The sequence below is a fragment of the Myotis nattereri genome, assembly GCF_964212035.1.
Source record: "Myotis nattereri genome assembly, chromosome: 2".
In the NCBI taxonomy this organism is placed as follows: Eukaryota; Metazoa; Chordata; class Mammalia; order Chiroptera; family Vespertilionidae; genus Myotis; species Myotis nattereri.
The window spans coordinates 216,046,702-216,066,941 of record NC_138076.1 but is presented as its reverse complement, the minus strand read 5'-3'; the positions used below and the strand labels follow the sequence as shown (position 1 = coordinate 216,066,941).

The following is a 20,240-nucleotide window of genomic DNA, read 5'->3' as shown; positions in this document are numbered from 1 at the left end:
CAGCTCTACGCCCCCACCTTAGCCCCTCCTCCCCCGGAGCCTGCAAGACTCCCGCGCCGAGGGACCAGCCTCCGGTGGCCCCGCCCCTTCGACTCTGGACCAGCCTCCGGTGGCCCCGCCCCTTCGACTCTGGACCAGCCTCCGGTGGCCCCGCCCCTTCGACTCTGGACACAGCCAATGAGACCTCGAGGCTGGAACTCGGAGCAGCCTGGTGGGCGCAGCCATGTGCTGGAGGCCCCGCCCCTTCCTCTCCAGAATATTAGCCAATGAGAACAAGAGGCCAGCTCCGGGGGGCGGGCCTGGTAACGGAAAGGGGCTGGTCTTCCGGAAGCGCCTCCTCAGGCCCCTGGCCCTGGCGCTTTGGCGGAGCTGACAGAACCTGTGCCCTGGCGGAGCAGGAGGTGAGTGGCTCTGACGCCCTTGTGCCGGCCACCCGCCGGACCGGCAGAACCCCCGCATCAAGGGGCCGTCACCCCTCACCTCCACATCCCACCCAGTCCCCTCACCCCTCACCCCAGTCTCCTCACCCCTCACCCCCCTCCTCAACCCTCACCCCAGTCTCCTCACCCGACTCCTCACCCCAGTCTCCTCACCCCTCACCCCTCATCCTAGTCTCCTCATCTGACCCCTCACCCCAGTCTCCTCACCCCTCACCACAGTCTCCTCACCCTTCACCCCTCACCCGTCTCCTCACCCCTCACCCCAGTCTCCTCACCCCTCACCTCAGTCTCCTCACCCCTCACCTCAGCCTCCTCACCCTTCACCCCAGTCTCCTCACCCCTCACCCCAGTCTCCTCACCCCTCATTCCAGTCTCCTCACCCCTCACCCTTCACCCCAGTCTCCTCACCCTTCACCCCTCACCCCAGTCTCCTCACTCCTCACCCCTCACTCCAGTCTCCTCACTCCTCACCCCTCACCCCAGTCTCCTCACTCCTCACCCCTCACTCCAGTCTCCTCACTCCTCACCCCTCACCCCAGTCTCCTCACACTTCACCCCTCACTCCGGTCTGTCTCACTGCATCTTCTTTAGATGGCTGAATCTGACCCTGGGGAAAGAAACTGCGACAACATGCTGAAAATGCTGTCCGACCTGAATAAAGACTTGGAAAAGATATTGGAAGAGATGGAGAAAATCTCAGGTAGGCTGTTTTCCCAGGCAGGGTGCCTTGGCCCTTCTTTCCAGTAGCTCACATCCTCCCTATACTTTCAAGCTCAAATCCAGTGCCTTCTTACTAAGCCCTTCCCTGACCACCTCTCAACTTCTATACCATGTAACAATTGTACCACAGAAATTGACACTTTCCACTGAATAGTGCCTTGAATTATTTTCTAGTTATTTTATGTGTTTGCATCTAATTACTGCAATTGGACTGTTATCTTTTTGAGAGCAGAAATAATAACTAGGCACACACACAGTACCAGAGCTAAGCTCAAGTATTCAGCAAATGACAAATGATCCTATCTAATAAAAGAGTAATATGCAAATTGACCATCACCCCAACACACAAGATGGCCAGCAGGGGAGGGCAGTTGGGAGGGACCAGGCCTGAAAGGGAGGGCAGTTGGGGGCGATCAGGCCTGCAGGGGAGGGCAGTTAGGGGTGACCAAGCTGGCAGAGGAGGGCAATTGGGGGGGGGGGGACCAGCCCTGCAGGGGAGGGAAGTTTGGGGGAACCAGGCCTGCAGGGGAGGGCAGTTAGGGGTGACCGGGCCGGCAGGGGAGGGCAGTTGGGGGCAACCAGGCCAGCAGGGGAGGGCAGTTAGGTGTGACCAGGCCTGCAGGGGAGGGCAGTTAGGGGTGACCGGGCTGGCAGGGGAGGGCAGTTGGGGGCAACCAGGCTGGCAAGGGAGGGCAGTTAGGGGTGACCGGACCAGCAGGGGAGGGCAGTTAGGGGCAACCAGGCCGGTAGGGGAGGGCAGTTAGGGGCAATCGGGCCAGCAGGGGACAGTTAGGCGTTGATCAGGCTGGCAGGGGAGTGGTTGGGGCAATCAGGCAGGCAGACAGGCAAGCGGTTGGGAGCCAGCAGCCCTGGATTGTGAGAGGGATGTCCGGGATCGGGCCTAAACCAGCAGTTGGACATCCCTTGAGGGGTCCCAGATTGGAGAGGGTGCAGGCTGAGCTGAGGGACACACTCCCCCATGCATGAATTTTGTGCACTGGGCCTCTAGTATTAACATAACATGTGTGAACAAAATTGCCTGGTAAAATGCCGTGAATCATCTAAATAAAGAGTTCAGAGTAAAAGTGCTAAGAGTGGTAAGATGCTGATGAGAGGTACAGCTCAGTGGAATAAAGCAGCAATAGAGTTGAACAAATGTCTCCATTTTTATAAAAAATATTAGTCTGTTATTTTATTCACCACTAGGGGCTCAGTGCATGAATTTGTGCACCTTGCAAGGAACTGTGGGCCGTTAGGCTGAGGTGGGCACAGGGGTGGGTCTTGGCCCATCCTCCACACTCCCGCCCAACCCCTCCTGTCGCAGACCCGCTCCCGCTGCTCCCACTGATGGCGCCAACCTGCTCACACCCGCTGACAGTGTGGAGCGATTGGGACCAGCGCCAGCAGCGGGTGTGAGCAAGGTTGGCACCATCAGTGGGTGCCAGTGGCAGCTGCTGTCCCTATTGCCCCTCAGGAGCAGGGGGAGGTGGAGAAGACCTCAGGTGATTGGGCCAGCAGCCGCCACTTGCATCCACTGATGGTGCTGAGCGATCGGGGCTGGCGCTAGGCACTGGCAGTGGTTGCAAGCAGCAGCTCCAGTGCAGCTGCAGATATGAGTGGGGCTGGCACTGGTAGCAGGTACGAGGGCCGGCCAGGACCGTGGCATGGGGGAGCAAAGAATTTTCAGTAACCACCAAAGGCTCACCCCAATGACAGCGACTGGCACCCCGCCTTAGTCTGGCACCCCCACTCACTTGCTCCACCATCCTGCTGCAGCCGACACCTGTCATGTTCTGCGTGCACCCCCTGATAATCAATGCACATCACAGCGACCAGTTGTTCGGTTGTTCTGCCATCTGGTCTATTTGCATATTATGGTTTTATATACATAGATGTTTCCACTAAGTGGTAACCAGCAGTGGTAGTAATACCATTATAATTTCTTTGATTTGTTCTTTACTAATTCAGAATATGTATAATTCTTATAATTTGTGAGCCTAAGTTTTGCTAGAGAAAAGCATAATGTAAAATAAATTTTAGAAATCATGCATACTCTATTCAAATGAAAACGAACTATTTTTAAAGGCATTATTTGTTTGAAAATAATCCCCATTTATTACAACAGCCTATAGAAAATTTCTACTTAGAAATGTTTGTAATATTTTTGCCTGTGTACTTGAAAATTTCTTATATTTTTTAAAACTACCTTTTTAAAAAGTTGTAGAATTCATTTTCTACTATAAGCTATGTAGTAATTCCTTCAGTCTAATTAAATATTCTCTTATTTAACAGCATTTGCTGAGCATCTACCATGTGCTATTCTAGGAATAAAAAGTTGAAGAGATGCTCCTTCATTAGTGAAGTGGATAAAAGCCAGAAACAGGCATCAAGATAAATAAATATAATTTAAACATATAAATTAAACTTAGAACACAATTTTATATATAAAATCATAATCTGGCAAATGCTAATGGCATACATTGAGCACTTGGAAGGGAGCAGAGAAAAAGGAGAAGCTAACTGGGGAGGCAAGAGAGGCATTAAACAGAGCATTTGTGAGGTCAATATAATTTCTGTTTCCATATCTCCTTTATTGGTAAGTGGGGTCCCACCTGGGCTCCTCTCTACATAGACTTTTCTAAGTAGCTTCCACAGATCAATTTGACTTTTACAGGAATAATTAAGACATTTGTAACTCAAGTTGGTAACACTTTGAATCTGTGCTTCAGGGTAACACAGTGCAGATCAGAGACAGTAACTAGTGGATTCTGTGTCTTTGGTGATGGTACAAGCTTCACCCTTTCATCAAACTCTGTTTTCTTTAATTTCACAGTCAGTAGATCTTTGTTATCTGCATGGATCCATCTTTTTTATGGTCCAGCCTGTAGTGCTTTCGTGAGATTGGATTTTCTGAGCAGCAAAGGTGCTATTGGTGGTGGAGGTAGAGGCAGAGAAGGGGGCGGAGAGGGTGCAGGTGGTGATGAAGGAGAAGAAAGATGGTCAGGTGACTGTGGCGGCAAGGGAGGGCATACGGCTCAGGATTCTCCAGAGGTTGTCAGAGCACTGGAGGGCACATTTGTAGGTTTACCACTCATGTGGCATGTTTGACCACAGGTTGTACAGGAAGAGTTTTCCGAGACAGTGTTCAGTACTTCCTGAAGCCAGCATAATTCACTTTTCCTTTTTTTTTTTTTTAAATATATTTTATTGATTTCTTACAGAGAGGAAGGGAGAGAGATAGAGAGTTAGAAACATCGATCAGCTGCCTCCTGCACACCTCCCACTGGGGATATGCCCGCAACCCAGGTACATGCCCTTGACCGGAATCGAACCTGGGACCTTTCAGTCCGCAGGCCGACGCTCTATCCACTGAGCCAAACCGGTTTCGGCACTTTTCCTTTTTTAAAAAATTCAATGTATTGGGGTGACATTGGTCAACATGATCATATAGGTTTCAGGTGTGGGTTTCTATGTTAAAAGATCTATATATTGCACCATGTGCCCACCACCCAAAGTGAGATCTTCTCCTGTTACCATATATTAGGAATAATTCACTTTCCAAAATGCAAAACTGTTGTTTAAGACTATGAAGTTCTCAGTGGCTAAATGGGATGGAAAGATGGTATCTTTCAATACTTCTAAACTCTGGGCTATGCAGTTTTAGCACCATTTGTATATAGACCATCGTCTATTTGTCCAGTGTTTTACTGCATCTTTGAAATTGGGAAATTTGAAATTCCAGGATGATCTCAGCCAGCTTCTGCTAAGGAGTGTGTGTATCTGTTGAAGGAATAACCATGCTTTCAGGTGAGGGTGGCAGGATAGGGAGGTTGCAATTAGCTTGGACACAACTAATAAGTTGCTTATTAGTTGTGAGAGGCTGCTTTAAAAAAAAAATTGTTTGCTTTCCGCTTTCTTCTTCATTATTTGAACTTGGGCATGATTTTAATCTAAGAGCCCAGGGAAAAGATAGAGTCCAGGTAGTAGCCTCACCCTTGCCATAAAGAAAAAATCAAAATTAAAACCTTATGGTAAAGAGACCAATTCTAACATGGTCTTTCCACAATTAGTTCTCCCTATAGCTTGTATCTTACTTTTTAATCTCAAGACTATATTATGAAGACCTTTTCTGGTATCCATGTGTTCATCTTATTTACTACTTTTAACTGCACTATAATATCCCATGGAGAGCTACTACTTTTTGCTTCTCCATTCATCCCAATGATGGACACTTAGATTGCCTACAACTCTTCATCACCAAAAACAGTACTGCAGTGAACATCTTCATACATCTATGCCCATGGATCAATACTTTTAGGGGACACTACCAGATAACCTCACAGAATGTCTGATTCAGAACTTACTTCCACCAGCAGTGCCTAGGGGTTCTTAGATACCACAAGCTCACAAACACTTAAAATTATCCAGCTTTCTAATTTTGCCAGTATAATGCGTGTAAAATGATAGCTGAGTGTTTTCATTTTTATTTCTCTGATGAATTCCAGACTCTTCTCATATGCTTGTTAGTCTTTTGGGTTTCCTCTTATGGAACATAAGAAATAGTATACCGTAAATACTTAAAAATATGGACACTGGTGCTTGATTACCTGGGTCAAATGCTGCCTGTGCCACTTATTAGTTGTGTAATCTGGCTAATTCCACTTCTGAAAAGTAAAGATAATTATACTAGTAGTATCTACAGCTTGAATTTAAATAATTTTTTATTAAGGTGAAATGTACATAACATAAAATTAACCTGTTTAAGTATAAATGTGATGAAATTTAATATATTCACAATGTTATGCAGCCACCAACTCTGTCTGGTTCCAAAACATTTTCATCACCCATAAAGGATGCTCTGTACCCATTAAGTGGTCGTTCTCATACCTCTCTATCCTTGGCCCCTGGCAACCACCAGTCTGTTTTTACTTTCTATGAATTTACCTATTTTGGATACTTTATATAAATGATTCATATAATAGTATGTGACACTTTGTTTCTGGCTTCTTTGACTTAATGTAACATTTTCGAGGTTCATTTCTATTTTAGCATGTATTAGTACTTTACTCCTTTATGTCCATGAATAATATTCCATTGTATGAATGTCATATTTTTAATTATTCATTCATCCATTGATGGATATGTCCACCTTTTAGCTATTGTGAATAGTGCTGCTATGAACACATGTGTACAAGTATTTGTTTTGAGTACCTGGTTTGCAATTGTTTGGTGTATTACCTAGGAGTAGAATTGCTAGGTCATATGGTAATTCTATGTTTAGCTTTCTAAGGAATGTCAAACTGTTTTACACAATGGTGCACCATTTCATAATCCCTCCAGCAGTATACAAGATTTCTCCACTTCCATGCTAATACTTGTTATTTTCCAGGGTTTTTGTTTTTTAAATTATTGAATTTCCTGTCTTATCAATTTGAAGTCGTTTCTTATTTATTCTTGATATTAACCCATTATCAGCTTTATGCACTGTAAATTTCTTATATTTTACCATTTTTATGAAAACTTTGTCCATATTGTCCTTAGTTTTAAAAATTTTATAAAAATAAATCCACCAAATTTTGCCTTATGGTTTGTGTTTTTTAAGAAGTCCCTACACCTGCTAAATTTTGATCTATAAATGTTATTTGTACCTTTCATACTTATATCTTTAGTATATCTGGAGTACACTATCCTTTTTTCATTGATTTTTTGTGTGTGTGTGTGTTATTTCATCATGTGCTAAATTCCCATATATACTTAGGTCTATCTCTGAGCTTACTTTTTTCTTCCATTGGTCTATTTGTCTGTACCACACTATTTTTAAAATAGGAATTTATAAGTTGTCTTGATATCTAATAGGGCATATTCCCCCTTTTAACTTTTATTTTTTAAGATTGACTTAGTTTTTAAATCTTTTTTTTTTTCACACTAGAGACTCAGTGCACGAAATTTCATGCATGGTTAGGGTCCCTAGCCGCTGCTGGCTACCAGCTACCGGCTGCCGGCTGCCGGCCGGGGCCACCCTTCCCCCGGCTGCCTGCCACCACCACTAGCCAGGGAGGGGCCGTGGATGGTTGGCCAGTTGGCCCCATCTCTGGTCAAACTCCCAGTTGAACTCCCAATTGAGGGGACAATTTGCATATTAGGCTTTTATTATATAGGATACATTTTTATAATTTATAAATACTGATAGTTTTACCTTCCAATCCTTACACCATTTATTTCTTTTTTTCTATTCCATTTACCAGCATATCCAATAACAGTAATATTAGTAGAAGCACCCTTGTTTGATACCAGTCTTATAGGGAATGTATCCACAGTTTCTCCATTACGTATGAGTTTGCCATAAGTTTTTGGTATATCACCTTTAGTAAGTTAAAGATGTCGCCTTCTCTTCCTAATTTGTTAGAGTTTTGATTGTTTAAAATCACAAATAGGTATTATTAAACTTTATTACCTGCCTTTTTTGCATTGAGATATTTCTATTATTTCCCTCTTTTTATAAATGTGGTTAATTATAGTGATTGAATTTCTGATATTTAAGCATCCTTGAATTTCTTTCACAAATCCTGCTTAATCATAACACATTATCTTAGTACACTGTTAGATTTCATTAGCTCATGTTATATTTAGGATTTCACATCTATATTCATGTGAGGTAGGCCTATAATTTTTCTCATGTTGTCTTTGGTTTTGGAATAAACCAGCTTAGAGAAAATTACATATTTACTAGAGGCCCAGTGCATGGATTCGTGCACATTGAAAGGAAATTAATTAGAAGAAATATTTTAGAGGCCAGGGAGGGATCGCAGGAGGGTGGCTCCAGGGAGTGTCCAGCCTCTCTCGTCCAGTCCTGATCGGCTGGACCCCAGCAGCAAGCTAACCTACCAGTCAGAGCCTCTGCCCCCTGGTGGCTAGTGCACATCATAGCGACTGGTCAAACGGTCGAATGAACAGTCAAACACTTAGCATATTAAGCTTTTATTATATAGGATTTTTTCTTATCTCTATTCTCAAATTTTCTGCTATATAAGTGGAATGCCACTAGGAAACGCTTTTCTTAAAAAATTACACCAGCCCATATAGTGAGATTATTAGTCTTCCTTCTTTTCCTAATTTTTTGAATTACTTGTATTAGATAAGCATTAACTGTTCTTTAAAAATTTGGTAGAATTTCACCCATTTACATTTTAAAACGTTGCTTGGTCTGTTTTGCCAATTATTTGAATTAGCTTGTGGCCTGTCACCTCCAGGCTTGTCATCATCCCATTTCCTGGTCAGCTAGCCCTCTCGTCTCATCCCTGCGCTCTCTGTCTTCCAGTTCTACTTTCCAGACTCCCAAAGCAAATCCACTTACTGTATCACTAGTTAGTTCTCCTCTCTCCTAAACAGATTTTTGGGACACTGTCCTCATCCTTTACTAAATTCTGCATCTAGGTGCTGTCCACCAATGGTCATTGGTGCCAATTCAAATGCTAACAGGAATCCCCAGTTTGGAGTGAAGAAAGAAACTTTCTTTGGTGCAAACAGCTGCACGGTAATACAGCATGACTATGAACACAGTACTGCTGTGGAAAAGCTCCACAGGCTGCGTCACAGCTGCCCTGGGCCAGGCCCCTCTTCAGCAAGGAAGCTCTGCTGTGAGGTGGTGTTCAGGGGCAGTCTTTGGTAGGCTGGGAGCTGGCTTATATAGACAGAAGTCCCAGCCCCTCGTCCCTGATTGGTCAGAATAGAGCTGCTCCAATTGGTCTGAGCTGCACAGCTCTGATTGGATTGTGAAAGCCTCAGTCCTAATGGTTGAAATAGGATTCCAGGAACTCCTTTATAAGGGCTGGCTCAGCTAGCAGCAATACAATGCAGGCAGGCAGGCAGTTCAGTGCAGAGGATTCTCCTTGACTTGAGAACCCTTCTATGCAGAATTCTATGCAGAATGGCTGCTAGGCTCTGCTTTTTTTTTTTTTTTTTTTGCCCAGGTAGCCACCAGGAACAGTTCTTGGTCCTCGGAGTTCACAGCATACAACTTGGCCATTGTTTCTTAATTTCCGTGCAAGGACCTTGGCTTTACCCAGTGGGTTTTCAAAGTGTACAGGCAAGTTCTGATTAGCCTCTCAGAATACCTGCTGTTCAGGCCCCACCACTGATTATGACCTTGGCTTTGCTACTGCACAATCCTTACCAAAAAACCCCAGAGGGGGCCTGCCCTCACTACCTGACTTGTAATATGACTCCTCCTACCCCATTTCTCTATCACAACACATACTACTTATTTCCTTCACAGCACCTTTCACAATTTGAAATTGTCTTGTATGTTTATCTGTCTCCTCCCACTGCAACTAGTATAGATAGATACTGCATGAGGGTAGGGGGTGTCTATCCTCTGTACAGCTTTATTGTCATGGCTGCCTGATAAAATGCCAGCATAAAGGAGGTGCTCAATAAATACTGAATGAATGAAAACTTGAGACATATATTGCTTGAGAGTGTTCTGGTGATTGAGTTCTGTTCTATGTATTCTATATACTTTTTCTTGGATCAAATCAGAAGAGAGCTGTGCACTTGCTGTTGTGTTTTGGAGTCTCATTGAAGTGCCTTTTCTGAACTGTGCTTTGTTGCTATGCCACTAGCTTTCTTTCACCTGTGATTACAATTATAGTCATGGAAGAATACCTTGCGTTTAAGGTAGGATGTCATCAAGGGCATTTTCAACTACATTACACTTCTCATAAAATATACCTATAGGACAGGTTTTTTTCCTTAGGATAAAAGATTCTTATACAGTGAGTTTGTTTTTATTTTATGGTCACTGAGTCTTGTAACTGAGCATGTTTCCTTTTCTGCTTTGGCCTTAGGAAACTCAGCTGGAATTCCAGCTGCATTATAGGATTATATGAGATTCATTTCTGTGAGCATTTTTTTATCTTGAATTTTAATTTCTTACCTACCCTAACTCTTTGCCCTAACTACCTCAATTATTTATTTTATAGTAAAAGTTCCTTCTTTCTTGAGCACCTAAAATGTGCTAGGCAGTTTACTTAATCTTCAAGGGGAGCCATGAGATTGGGACGTTGTCAGACCCTTACAGATGAGAAGGCTGAGGTGAACAAGTTTAAGTCGCTTGTAGGCTCCACAGCCAGCAAGTGGAGAGTTGGAATAAAACTCTGACTCTCAGTTCATGTTCCACCTGCTGTCCAGTTGGTCTGAAAGAATGGTCAGCAGCCTCCCCAAACACCAAAATTATCCAGATGCTTGTTAAGATGCAGGTCCCTGGGCACCATTCCCAACTTGCTAGACAGAACCTTTGAGTTGTAGGAGGGGCCAGCAGTCTACATCTTAACAGGTGTCCCAAGGAACTCCCATGCTTCTGAAAGTTCAAGAATCCCTGCACTTGCTGTACAGTCATAGCCCTCCGTCTGTTGAGACACTGCGCACACCTTTTCTAACAAGCCTTCCCGTCATGCAGAAGGGCTAGGACCCTCGTTCTCTGTAGTTCTTGAGGGCAGAGCCATACTAATGGGGTGGGTACTACAGAGAAAAGGGGGTGGAGTTTCTGTACAAGCAGCACATGTTCACCTGTAGGCCTGGGGACACTGCCCTCAAGTTGCTCTTAAAGGGAAAGGGCAAGGAAGTCGGTCAGTGTAGTGTGAGCACCAGAGGACACCTAATGTGGGGTGCAGCAAACCTTCCCAGAAGGAGAAGCTCTGGACTGGCCTTTTAATTAAAGCACAGAGATGCCTGGGTGGAGGTGGACAGGCATTCAGGCCACTGAGCACGAGGTAACATGAGACTCAGGACCTTGCAGGAGTGGGAGTGGTCAGCCAGACCTGAGCCTGTGAGCTTGGTGGGTGTTAAGACTTCTTAAGGGTCACCCTTCAGCCACTAGCTGTGAACTGTGGCTAGGTAACGGTCTTTGTTTGCTCTCATTTTTCCTAGCATTTCATATCAGACTGGCCTGCAGCCTTTTAGTGCCATGGCTGATATATCCAGAAGTTAAGACTTGTGTGAGATTAGGGAAGTTTCATTACTGCTCTGTGAAGGGAGTAGTTTTAATCAGGGGGGGTGGGGGTAGGAGGTTGCGAGCCCTGTATCAAGTGGCTGCCCAGCTTTCTCTCCTTAGAATAGTTGGATCACTCAGCCTGGTATGGTCCCTGGGGTGCTCCGGCACCACAGCCCCATCCTGGGGCCTGACCAGGCCTGTCTGGTTGTTGCAGTGCAAGCCACATGGATGGCCTACGATATGGTGGTGATACGCACCAACCCCGCCCTGGCAGAGTCCATGCGCCGGCTGGAGGACGCCTTCCTCAACTGCAAGGAAGAGATGGAGAAGAACTGGCAAGAGCTGCTCAGTGAGACCAAGCGCACGCAGTAGGCCCCCGACCCCACCCCGCAGCCACCACGCTGGGCCTGTCTGCGTGCAGAGCCACAGCGGGTGGAGCCTTCTCTGCCTGGCAAAGAAACAGTGACCCAAACACACAGCTGCATGCATTGCACCTGTTTCTCAATAAACTTATTTTCAAGCACATCCTGAGGACTCCTTTCTGCCCCCCCCAGTTCCATGTGAAACCTTGTGAACAAAATGTGGGGAGTGGAAGATGCAGATGCTGCCAATGAATGAAGCATATGTAGTGACAAGCATAGAATAAAAAGCAAAAAGGGCCAGCCAGGGACAAACCAGGTCAGAGGGTGGGACGGGCTGCCGTATTCAGATTTATTTTCCTTCCTGTGGAGGGTTCCAAAGTGGGCTGTGCCAGGTGCTCATATATGTGACCTATGTTCTCAGAATTCCCCTGAGTGTCATGCCCATTATCCCCACTTCACAGGTGAGAAGACAGATGTCTCGCCGAAGTCCCACAGCTAATAAGGGGCAGAGCTGGGGTGCGCCCAGGTCTCATGTAAGAAGAGAGTTAGTGGGAGGTGGGGTGGGAAATGGAGGGGCTGAGCAGGTGGGAGAGTCCCCACAAGGCTGCAGAAGGACATGAGCCCCAGCAGTCCTGGTCTAGGCTGGGGTTATGGGCAGGGGCTCCAGACAGCAGAGCAGTGTCACAGACAAGGGTTTCAGACAAAGAGGACCTAAGAGTTGTTTCTGGGAACAGCCAAGCCAGGTTCCCCAAGGCCTCAGGACGGGCAGAAAATCCCAGAGGCTAGAACGTTTTTCTGGAGACATTTGTTCCCTGTTCCCTCTTCCGGCCCCTCATGGGCCTCTTGCCTAGCTGGGAGCCCTAGGGAAGCCATCTCCTTCCTGGGCTCAGCAGTTGCGGACTCCTCAGCCAGCCAAGTCCAGGTTCATGGGGACCCCGGGGTCCCTGGCAGATTATTTCCAGGCAGTGTGGTTGGTGCTGTGACAGGAACCTGGCCGGTGGGAGTCCTTTGCCCCGAGGAGGGTTCCTGAGAGCAAGCTGAGGCACTGGAGCAAGGACTCAATAATAAAGCAGGAGGCACATGGGTGTGGTAGGGATGCCCGCCACCAGCTTCCAGGTACAGGGAGCCTGGCTCTTGCAGGAGGGGAAGGAGGGCCAGACATGAGGCTCATTATAACAGAAAAGGAAAGTTGTCCCCGAAAGAAGAGCAGCCCCTTTGCCCTGCCCCACCTGCCTCACAGCCTGGCCCAGAGTCTGCCTGAAGAGGGGCACGGCAGTCCTGGCGCAGCTCAGAGGGAAGTCTGTAGCGGGTCCGAGGCGGGCAGCGTCAGGATGAAGGGACAGAGGACCCCTTTGCTCCCCAGGGGGAAAGGCTGCAGCTCCTTGGCCTGGAACTGGGCCGTCCCCTCGGAGACCGTGAAGGTGGCCGTGACCTGGTGGTTGAGGCAGTAGATGGTGTTGCCCAGCACGGCGCAGCGCAGCGGGACAGGGTCCGGCAGGGGCAAGGGGGCGGCCCTGCTCCAGGAGCCTGTCACAGTGTTGTAGCGCATCACAGCGGCACCCACCCCCCGCAGCAGGTCAAAGCGGTACAGGAAGCCCCCCAGTGCCACCATGTCGCTGGAACGCCGGTGGCTGGCGCTGTAGGGGCACTCCTCCCAAGCATCCTTCACCGGGCTGTACCTGAGCAGGCGGTAGAAGAGGTGGCCCCCAGTGACATAGATGTCCCCACGGCAGGCCACAGCCTCGTGAGCCACAGGGAAGGTGCCTGCGGGGAGGGGCGCACGTGAGGTCCAGGTGTCTGTGCGGGGGTCGTAGCGCTCCATGCTGTACAAGCACTCGCCACCGATGGCGTAGAGCAGCCCGTCCAGGGCCACCAGTTTGAGCTGGGCCCGGGCCTGCTGCATGGGCCGCACCTGGCTCCAGATGTCGGTCAGAGGGTTGTAGCAGAAGACCTCATTGGAACAGACGGCCTTGGAGCCGGAGCCACGGATGCCGCCTGCCAGGAACAAGTAGTTGTGCATGGTGCAGAGGCCACAGCCCCGCAGCGGGGCCTCTTCTGGCACCTGGGTCAGGAGCCGCCAGGTGTTCTCTTGGGGGTTGAACACGTGCAGGTGCGATGGAGGAGGCAGGGGCGCAGGACCTGTGGCAGGAGCCTCTTCCACTCGAGGGCCCCTTGTGAGCCCTGAACGGCTCACCTGGTAGAGGCTGGGCAGCACGAGGACCCCCAGCACAGCCTGGCCCCTGCCAGTTCGAAGGCTCAGGATGCGCTCCCGGTCGGCCCCACTCAGCTGCCGGTAGAGGTTCGGATCGCCCAGCACGTGCAGCAGATTGTCGCTCATCAAAGCATAGGTCTCCTGGGCCAGGACGGGCTGCCCGTGCTGCTGGGCAAAGGCCAGGACATCCAGGCAGCTGCCCAGGTCCAGCCGCCGCTGCAGAGCTGCTGCCGAAGCCGGCTCCCGGGCAGGGGAGCTGGGCTTCCGGGGCCCCTCCACCACCCCCCAGGTCCCAGGCCTCTGCAGAAACACCATGAGTTTGCGGGCCTCTTTCTGCTCCTCTGTGAGGACCTCCCTGCTGCCCACAGGGCTGGGCCCCTTCCCTGGCGCCTCTCCTGGGGCCGCCTGGCTGACCTTCAGCTCAGAGCTCTTGGCTAGTTCACACACGCTGAGTTTCCGTGGCTTGGGGACAGGCTGTGGGTCCCGCCTGGCAGAGGGAATGGGTGCAGGGCCAGGCTTCCTCTGCTCCGACAGCGACAGCGGAGCTGGGGCCCTGGGCACTGCAGCCTCGTTAGCCTCAGCGCTTCTGGGCTGCGGCTGACATCCTGCCTCAGCCAGGTCCCCTGTGCCAGCCCCTGTAGCCACCCCAGCTGGGGAGCCGTGCCTGTCCTTGAGACTAGGGATGGCCCCTTCAGGGAGAGGACCAGACTCCCTGTTCTCCGAGGCTGTGGAAGTGCAGGGCTCTCTAGGGCTCTCTGGAGCTGCCCTTAGGGCTGTCCCTTGGGGCCTCTCTAGCCTGGGGAAGGGGTGACTCCTAAGAACCATTGAAATAAGATTTCCCCAGCTAGTTGAGATCTGCCCCTCCTGGTTGCCCTTGCGAAGAGTCACACTAGGCTCCTGACTTGCAGGCTTTGACTTACTTGTGGGGACTGGGGCTGGGGCTGAGGCTAGGGCAGGGCCTTGGGCTGAGGCTTGGGCTTGGGCTTGGGCTTGGGCAGGGATTGGGGCTTGAGTTGGGGCTGGGGCAGGGGTTACAGCTGGGGCAGGGGCTGGGGCTGGGGCTGGGGTTGCAGCAGGGGCTGGGGTATGGGTTGGGGCTTGGGTTGGGGCTGAGGCAGGGGCTGGGGCTGGGGCAGGGGCTTGGGTAGGGGCTGGGGCAGGGGCTGGGGTAGGAGCTGGGGTAGGGGCTGGGGCTGGGGCTGGGGCAGGGGCTGGGGCAGGGGCTGGGGTAGGGGTTGGGGTTGGGGCAGGGGTTGCAGCTGGTACTGGGGCAGGGGTTGTAGCTGGGGCAGGGGTTGCAACAGGGGCAGGAACTGAGGTGGGAGCTAGGAATGCAGCAGCAACTGGGGCTGTGGCTGCAGCTGGGGCAGGGGTTGAGTCAGGCGCTCGGGCTGTAGCTACAGCTGTGGCTGGGGTTGCAGCTGGGCCTGGGGCTGGGGCTGGAGCTTGGGTTGGAGATGCAGCTGGGGCAGTGGCTGGAGCTACTGCTGTGGCTGCGACTGGGGCTGGAGCTGTGGCTGTGGCTGGGGATGCAGCTGTGGCTGTGGCTGGGGATGCAGCTGGGGCTGGGGATGCAGCTGGGGCTAGGGCTGGGGGTGCAGCTGGGGCTGGGGATGCAGCTGGGGCTGAGGCTGGGGATGCAGCTGGGGCTGTGGCTGGGGATGCAGCTGGGGCTGGGGATGCAGCTGGGGCTAGGGCTGGGGGTGCAGCTGGGGCTTGGGATGCAGCTGGGGCTGAGGCTGGGAATGCAGCTGGGGCTGTGGCTGGGGATGCAGCTGGGGATGGGGATGCAGCTGGGGCTAGGGCTGGGGGTGCAGCTGGGGCTGGGGATGGAGCTGGGGCTGAGGCTGGGGGTGCAGCTGGGGCTGGGGATGCAGCTGGGGCTAGGGCTGGGGGTGCAGCTGGGGCAGGGGATGCAGCTGGGGCTGGGGCAGGGGATGCAGCTGGGGCTGGGGATGCAGCTGGGGCTGGGGATGCAGCTGGGGATGGGGATGCAGGTGGGGCTGGGGCTGGGGCTGGGGATGCAGCTGGGGCTGGGGATGCAGCTGGGGCTGGGGATGCAGCTGGGGCTGGGGCTGGGGCTGGGGCTGGGGCTGGGGATGCAGCTGGGGCTGGGGCTGGGGCTGGGGATGCAGCTGGGGCTGGGGATGCAGCTGGGGCTGGGGATGCAGCTGGGGCTGGGGATGCAGCTGGGGCTGGGGCTGGGGCTGGGGCTGGGGATGCAGCTGGGGCAGGGGATGGGGATGCAGCTGGAGCTGGGGCTGGGGATGGGGATGCAGCTGGGGCTGGGGCTGGGGATGGGGATGCAGCTGGGGATGCAGCTGGGGCTGGGGATGGGGATGCAGCTGGGGCTGGGGCTGGCACTGCTCTGAGATTTTCATCCTTGGCAGGACCCTGGTCAACTCTGAGGAGCAAAGAGTGTGAAGGAGAGATCAGACGAGTCGAGGCTGCAGGTAAGAGACCTCGGTTGGGAAGTGCTTTGGTCAGGGAAGCTGAGGGAGAGAGGGGCTCAGGCATGAGTAGGGGGGGTGTGGCTGAGGGATGCGGGGAGGGGACACAACTGAGGCCGTCTGTGGCTGGCGTCCCTGTGTCCAGACAGCCAGCCACCTGTCCACTGCCCGGCTCCCCCTGGCCTCGCCCGGATCCTCTCCCTTTCCCAACACTGCGGGCCCCTTGCTTTTCTGTCCTGCCTGAATCTGAGCGGAAGAAAGAGTGGTCTCCAGAGCCGTTCACCCCAGCCTTTCCCATAGTGCAGATCACTGTGGTCCCCTCTTGGGACAAGAGTGGGCGTCCCCACTGCTGCCCCTCTGGCCGTGGTTCTATGAAGCTCTTGGTGACAAGGACCTCCCTCCTTGCCCAGGGCCAGCCTTCCACAGAGGCTGGGGACCCCTGAGACTCCCCGGGAGCCCAGGGCCCACCTTCCCTGCTCTCACCAGGTTTGGTCCCTGAATCCAGAGCTAAAACTTGGTCTGGCTGGGGGCTGCTTTTCCCGCACCCCTTCTCTGAGCCATCTGTCAGACGTCCAGTCTGCACAGAGTCTGGTGGGGGAAGCTCATGCCGGTAACGGGGCCTCTGGGCACCTGCAGGGAAGGTGCTGGCTGCATCCACAGCGTCCCACACACTCACCACCGCACCCAGGCGCAGGGGGTCCAGCTTTGGGAGGCGCCGGGTTTTCTCTCCTGAGCTGTCATCCACCTGCCACCGCCGGCTGCCTGGCCGCCTCCCCAGTGAGCCAGGTGGCCCCGCTCCGTGTTTCCAGGAGCCGGTGTCCTGTTCCACCGTGTGGATCGGGGCCGGGTGAGCTGGCGCCTTGGCTGCGAGGCCTCCTGCCTCCGCCTGCACCTCCATGTCTCTGTCCCGACTCGGAGGAGTGAAGTGTATCAGGAGCGGGGCAGGCGTCCCCCCTGCTTTGCTCCTACCCCGGGGGGCAGCACCCGGCCTGGGCGTCTGCTTTCCTGCACCTCGGGAGACTTCAGGGCTGGCGTTGCCATGCTGCTGTCCCAAGGCCCCTCCACTGGCCGCCTCGCTGGGTGTCTTGGGTGGAGCTGCGGCCGTGGCAGTCAGATCTTCACTTCCGTGGGGCTGGTGGTCCTGGGCACTTGCTGTAGCTGGACTCGCCTGGCTAGGTCCTGGAGGCTCTGGCTTCCTCTGCCCGGAGCTGTGTCCCTCGATGCCACCACTGACCTTGGACTTTGGGGTCAGGGCTGGCCCAGCTCCTCCCGCCTGAGAAGGCTGGGCACTGGGGCCGGTGGATGCTGGTCCTGCTGCCTCCTGGTCCTGCCCAGAGCCAAACCAGTGCAGGGCCAGGGCCGTGGCAGCCACGACAGCCAGCGCCAACAGGGTGAGCACAGCACTGTCCCAGTCATCGTCCCCGTCCCCGTCCCAGCCCCAGCCGGGGCCACCAGGTTCTAAGGCGCCCTGGATCATGGTGCTGGGCCACCTGGGAGCAGGCTGGAAGCTGTGTGTGCCTCGCAAAGCCAGTCCTCCGCTCAGGCCTGTCCTCCTGAAGATGGCATCAGCGGTGTGCCCCGCCCAGTTAAGGTGGCCCTGGACTGGGAGGGGTGGCTCTCTGTGCCTGTACCTGGGCTTAGGGGCTTGTCAGCAGGACCCAGCTGGAGGTACCAGGAGACAATTAGCAACAGCTCCAGGGGCCTCTCCAGGCCCCCCACCCAGCTCCAGCCCCCATGTTCCAGAAGCTCCAATGGCAAGCAGCATACCTCAATACGGTTCCAGCATCCCAGCCAGCCTGCTTCTGCCTCATAGACCATCGTGCCCCCAAACCCAACCCACATCCCAGTGCCCCTCCTCTGAGCCTGGGTCCAGCCTCAGGGGGCTCTAGCAGGGAACAGTTACCCATAGGGAGATGTTATCTGTAGTTTTAGCAACACGATGCAGCCCTGATAAAATTACCAGAAACTCGAGAAGACGATTCCACTGTAGGCCAGTGGGGGATGGGTGGTGGTAGGGCCATAGCCTTGGTGCCAAGCCACAGGCTGGTCTCAGACTAAGGAGGGAGGGTGTGGGTCCAGCACAGAGAAGACTAAGCCTGCTCCAGAGGGGCAGCCTCCGACCTCCGCACTTCAAGGTGCGCAGAGGGGGCTGGCACTGTCCTCTCCCAGGAAACTTCGGGGCTCAGGAGGGGGCCCCTCACCCTCTCCTCTACCAGCCTCGGGACTTTCTCTTGCCTGAGCTCAGCAGACACTGAATGGTTTTCAAAAGCAATTTCCTGAGTTGTCAAGAGAAAAAAAGTGATTTAAATAAAGAAAGCCCAGAAGTTTGTATTTCCCTTTATTTGGCCGGAATGATTACAGCCCACCCAGCCCTTCTAGAGCCCCCTGGGCCTCCAGTGTCTTGACTGCCCAAGTGCTGCTCTCGCCAGGCCCTGGAGCACCGAGTCCAGGCTGATGCCACTCCTGTTACCTACTGTCATCATCCAGCCCCGAGATCCCCCAGAAACCTTCCTCCCGCCCTGGGTGCTCCATCAGCCTGACCCCTGGGTGTCCTGTCTCAATCCAACCTTCCCTTGTCCTGGCTGAATCACTCCACTCCCCCCTTCAGCACTGGGACTCAGGGCCCCCCCCCCCAAGGCCGGCGGGCAGAGGCTCCCGCTGGGCAGGCAGCTTGCCTCCCCTCTGGGCCTGGTTTCTCAGGGAAAGAGCTTTGCCTCTTCCATCTGCTTCTCACTTAAGCTGATCTCAGGTGTAAATCTTAAGACGGTGCCAGGTGGGGCCCAGACATGAAAAAGGGACTGAAGTCCCTGGTACAGAGCAGGGCCCCCCACAACGTGTATTTGTTCCTTCTTCTGGGACAGGGGACTTCTCCCTGGCATCAACGAGGTGGCCAAGATGCGTCCCTGGCACCCAGCCTGGGCTCCGCTGAGCCTCAGGTATCTCACCCATCAGGTTGCCTCACAGCTCCCCGAGCATATTAGATGTCAGCAAGAGGGTGGAAGGTGGGCCCAGGCCTTAAGGTGGCCCTCAGGTGGGGGCAGGCCTCCTGGACACGGCCCTTATTCTCTGTCCTGTTTCCAGGCTCTGCCTCTTGGTTCAGTTTGGGATCCGAAGACCTTGAGAGGATGTAGATGACATCCTTCCATGCACCCCATCAGGCACCTCCACCCAGCTTCTTAAGACCCCTGTCGCAGGTCTGAGCTGCAGGCTACTTCAGAGAACAGGAGAGGTGTCCACCAAGTGATCCTTTCAGACGCCAAGGCAGGGAGGCACCGAGCACAGGAAATCATCGCTACCAACTTCGCAAGGTGCTAAGGACCACGATGGGTCCTGGAGACACAGCAGTGACCAAGGAAGGGTCTAGTCCCATTCTCTGTGGAAAGAAAACACCTCCCTTTGTCCAATCCAGATCGAGGGCAAAACTCGGCCCTTGGTGGAGACACTATTGGGAGGTGGGGACATGTTCCCTCCCTAACTTCCCAGAGAGAGTGAGACTGCACTGCTGGGAGGAGACACGTTCAGAAGCACATGTGATCACACCACAAACCATGAAACCTAACAGTTATTCTAGTTGTGCTATGACAGCATAGAGGTCACGAATTACCATCAAGGTGAAAATGAAAATCAAAATGGGTCCCTGGAACGTCCCTTAGGTCAAGAGGTCCTTTTTCCAGCTGCTGTCCTAGTCAATACAAGGAATAAGGAGGGAATCGGGCCTAGGTACTGGGAGCTTCCATTTCCTCAGAGCTGACACAAGCAGGACAAGAATGGAGACAGTCTCCCCCTACCAGCAACCATCACCACCCACAGGCCAGGAGCTGGGGCGGGGAAGGACATCCAGATGTGAGCTGGGCCATTGGAGCTCACAGAGCCCACCACACGTGATCCTCAAGCCTGAACACAGCTAGGTGGTGCCCCAGCCACCACTGTGTCCTTTCCCATTTAGTGGAGGAAAAGCATAGTGAAATGGAGACATAATTCCAAGATTAATACAATGGACAGCTAATGTACATAAGATGGTAGAGAGCAGCAACCCTATCAAATAGAAGGTTTCTCTGTTATTGG

At 52.5% G+C, this 20,240-nt stretch overlaps 2 protein-coding genes and 1 pseudogene across 3 annotated transcripts; 1 reads left to right on the top strand and 2 right to left on the bottom strand.

Moving 5' to 3' along the window:
* Positions 1-322: 322 nt before the first annotated feature.
* Positions 323-11,620, top strand: SYCE3 (synaptonemal complex central element protein 3). The gene is made up of 3 exons (XM_081081113.1): positions 323-401; positions 1,032-1,140; positions 11,366-11,620. Exons 2-3 carry the CDS (start codon positions 1,032-1,034, stop codon positions 11,521-11,523), a joined length of 267 nt encoding a protein of 88 aa, XP_080937239.1. The 5' UTR covers positions 323-401; the 3' UTR covers positions 11,524-11,620.
* Positions 2,724-9,186, bottom strand: LOC308512614 (proline-rich protein 11-like; annotated as a pseudogene). Its single transcript has 3 exons — positions 9,127-9,186; positions 3,707-4,315; positions 2,724-2,764 (listed from the first exon to the last, which is right to left on the bottom strand). The product of its transcript is annotated as a proline-rich protein 11-like (transcript).
* A 1,181-nt stretch (positions 11,621-12,801) lies between the features above and the next one.
* Positions 12,802-14,586, bottom strand: KLHDC7B (kelch domain containing 7B; the record flags this gene model as incomplete). The annotated part of the gene is made up of 1 exon (XM_081081061.1): positions 12,802-14,586. The coding sequence occupies exon 1, from the start codon at positions 14,548-14,550 to the stop codon at positions 12,802-12,804; it is 1,749 nt and encodes a 582-aa protein (XP_080937187.1). The 5' UTR covers positions 14,551-14,586.
* Between the last annotated feature and the right edge of the window lie 5,654 nt (positions 14,587-20,240).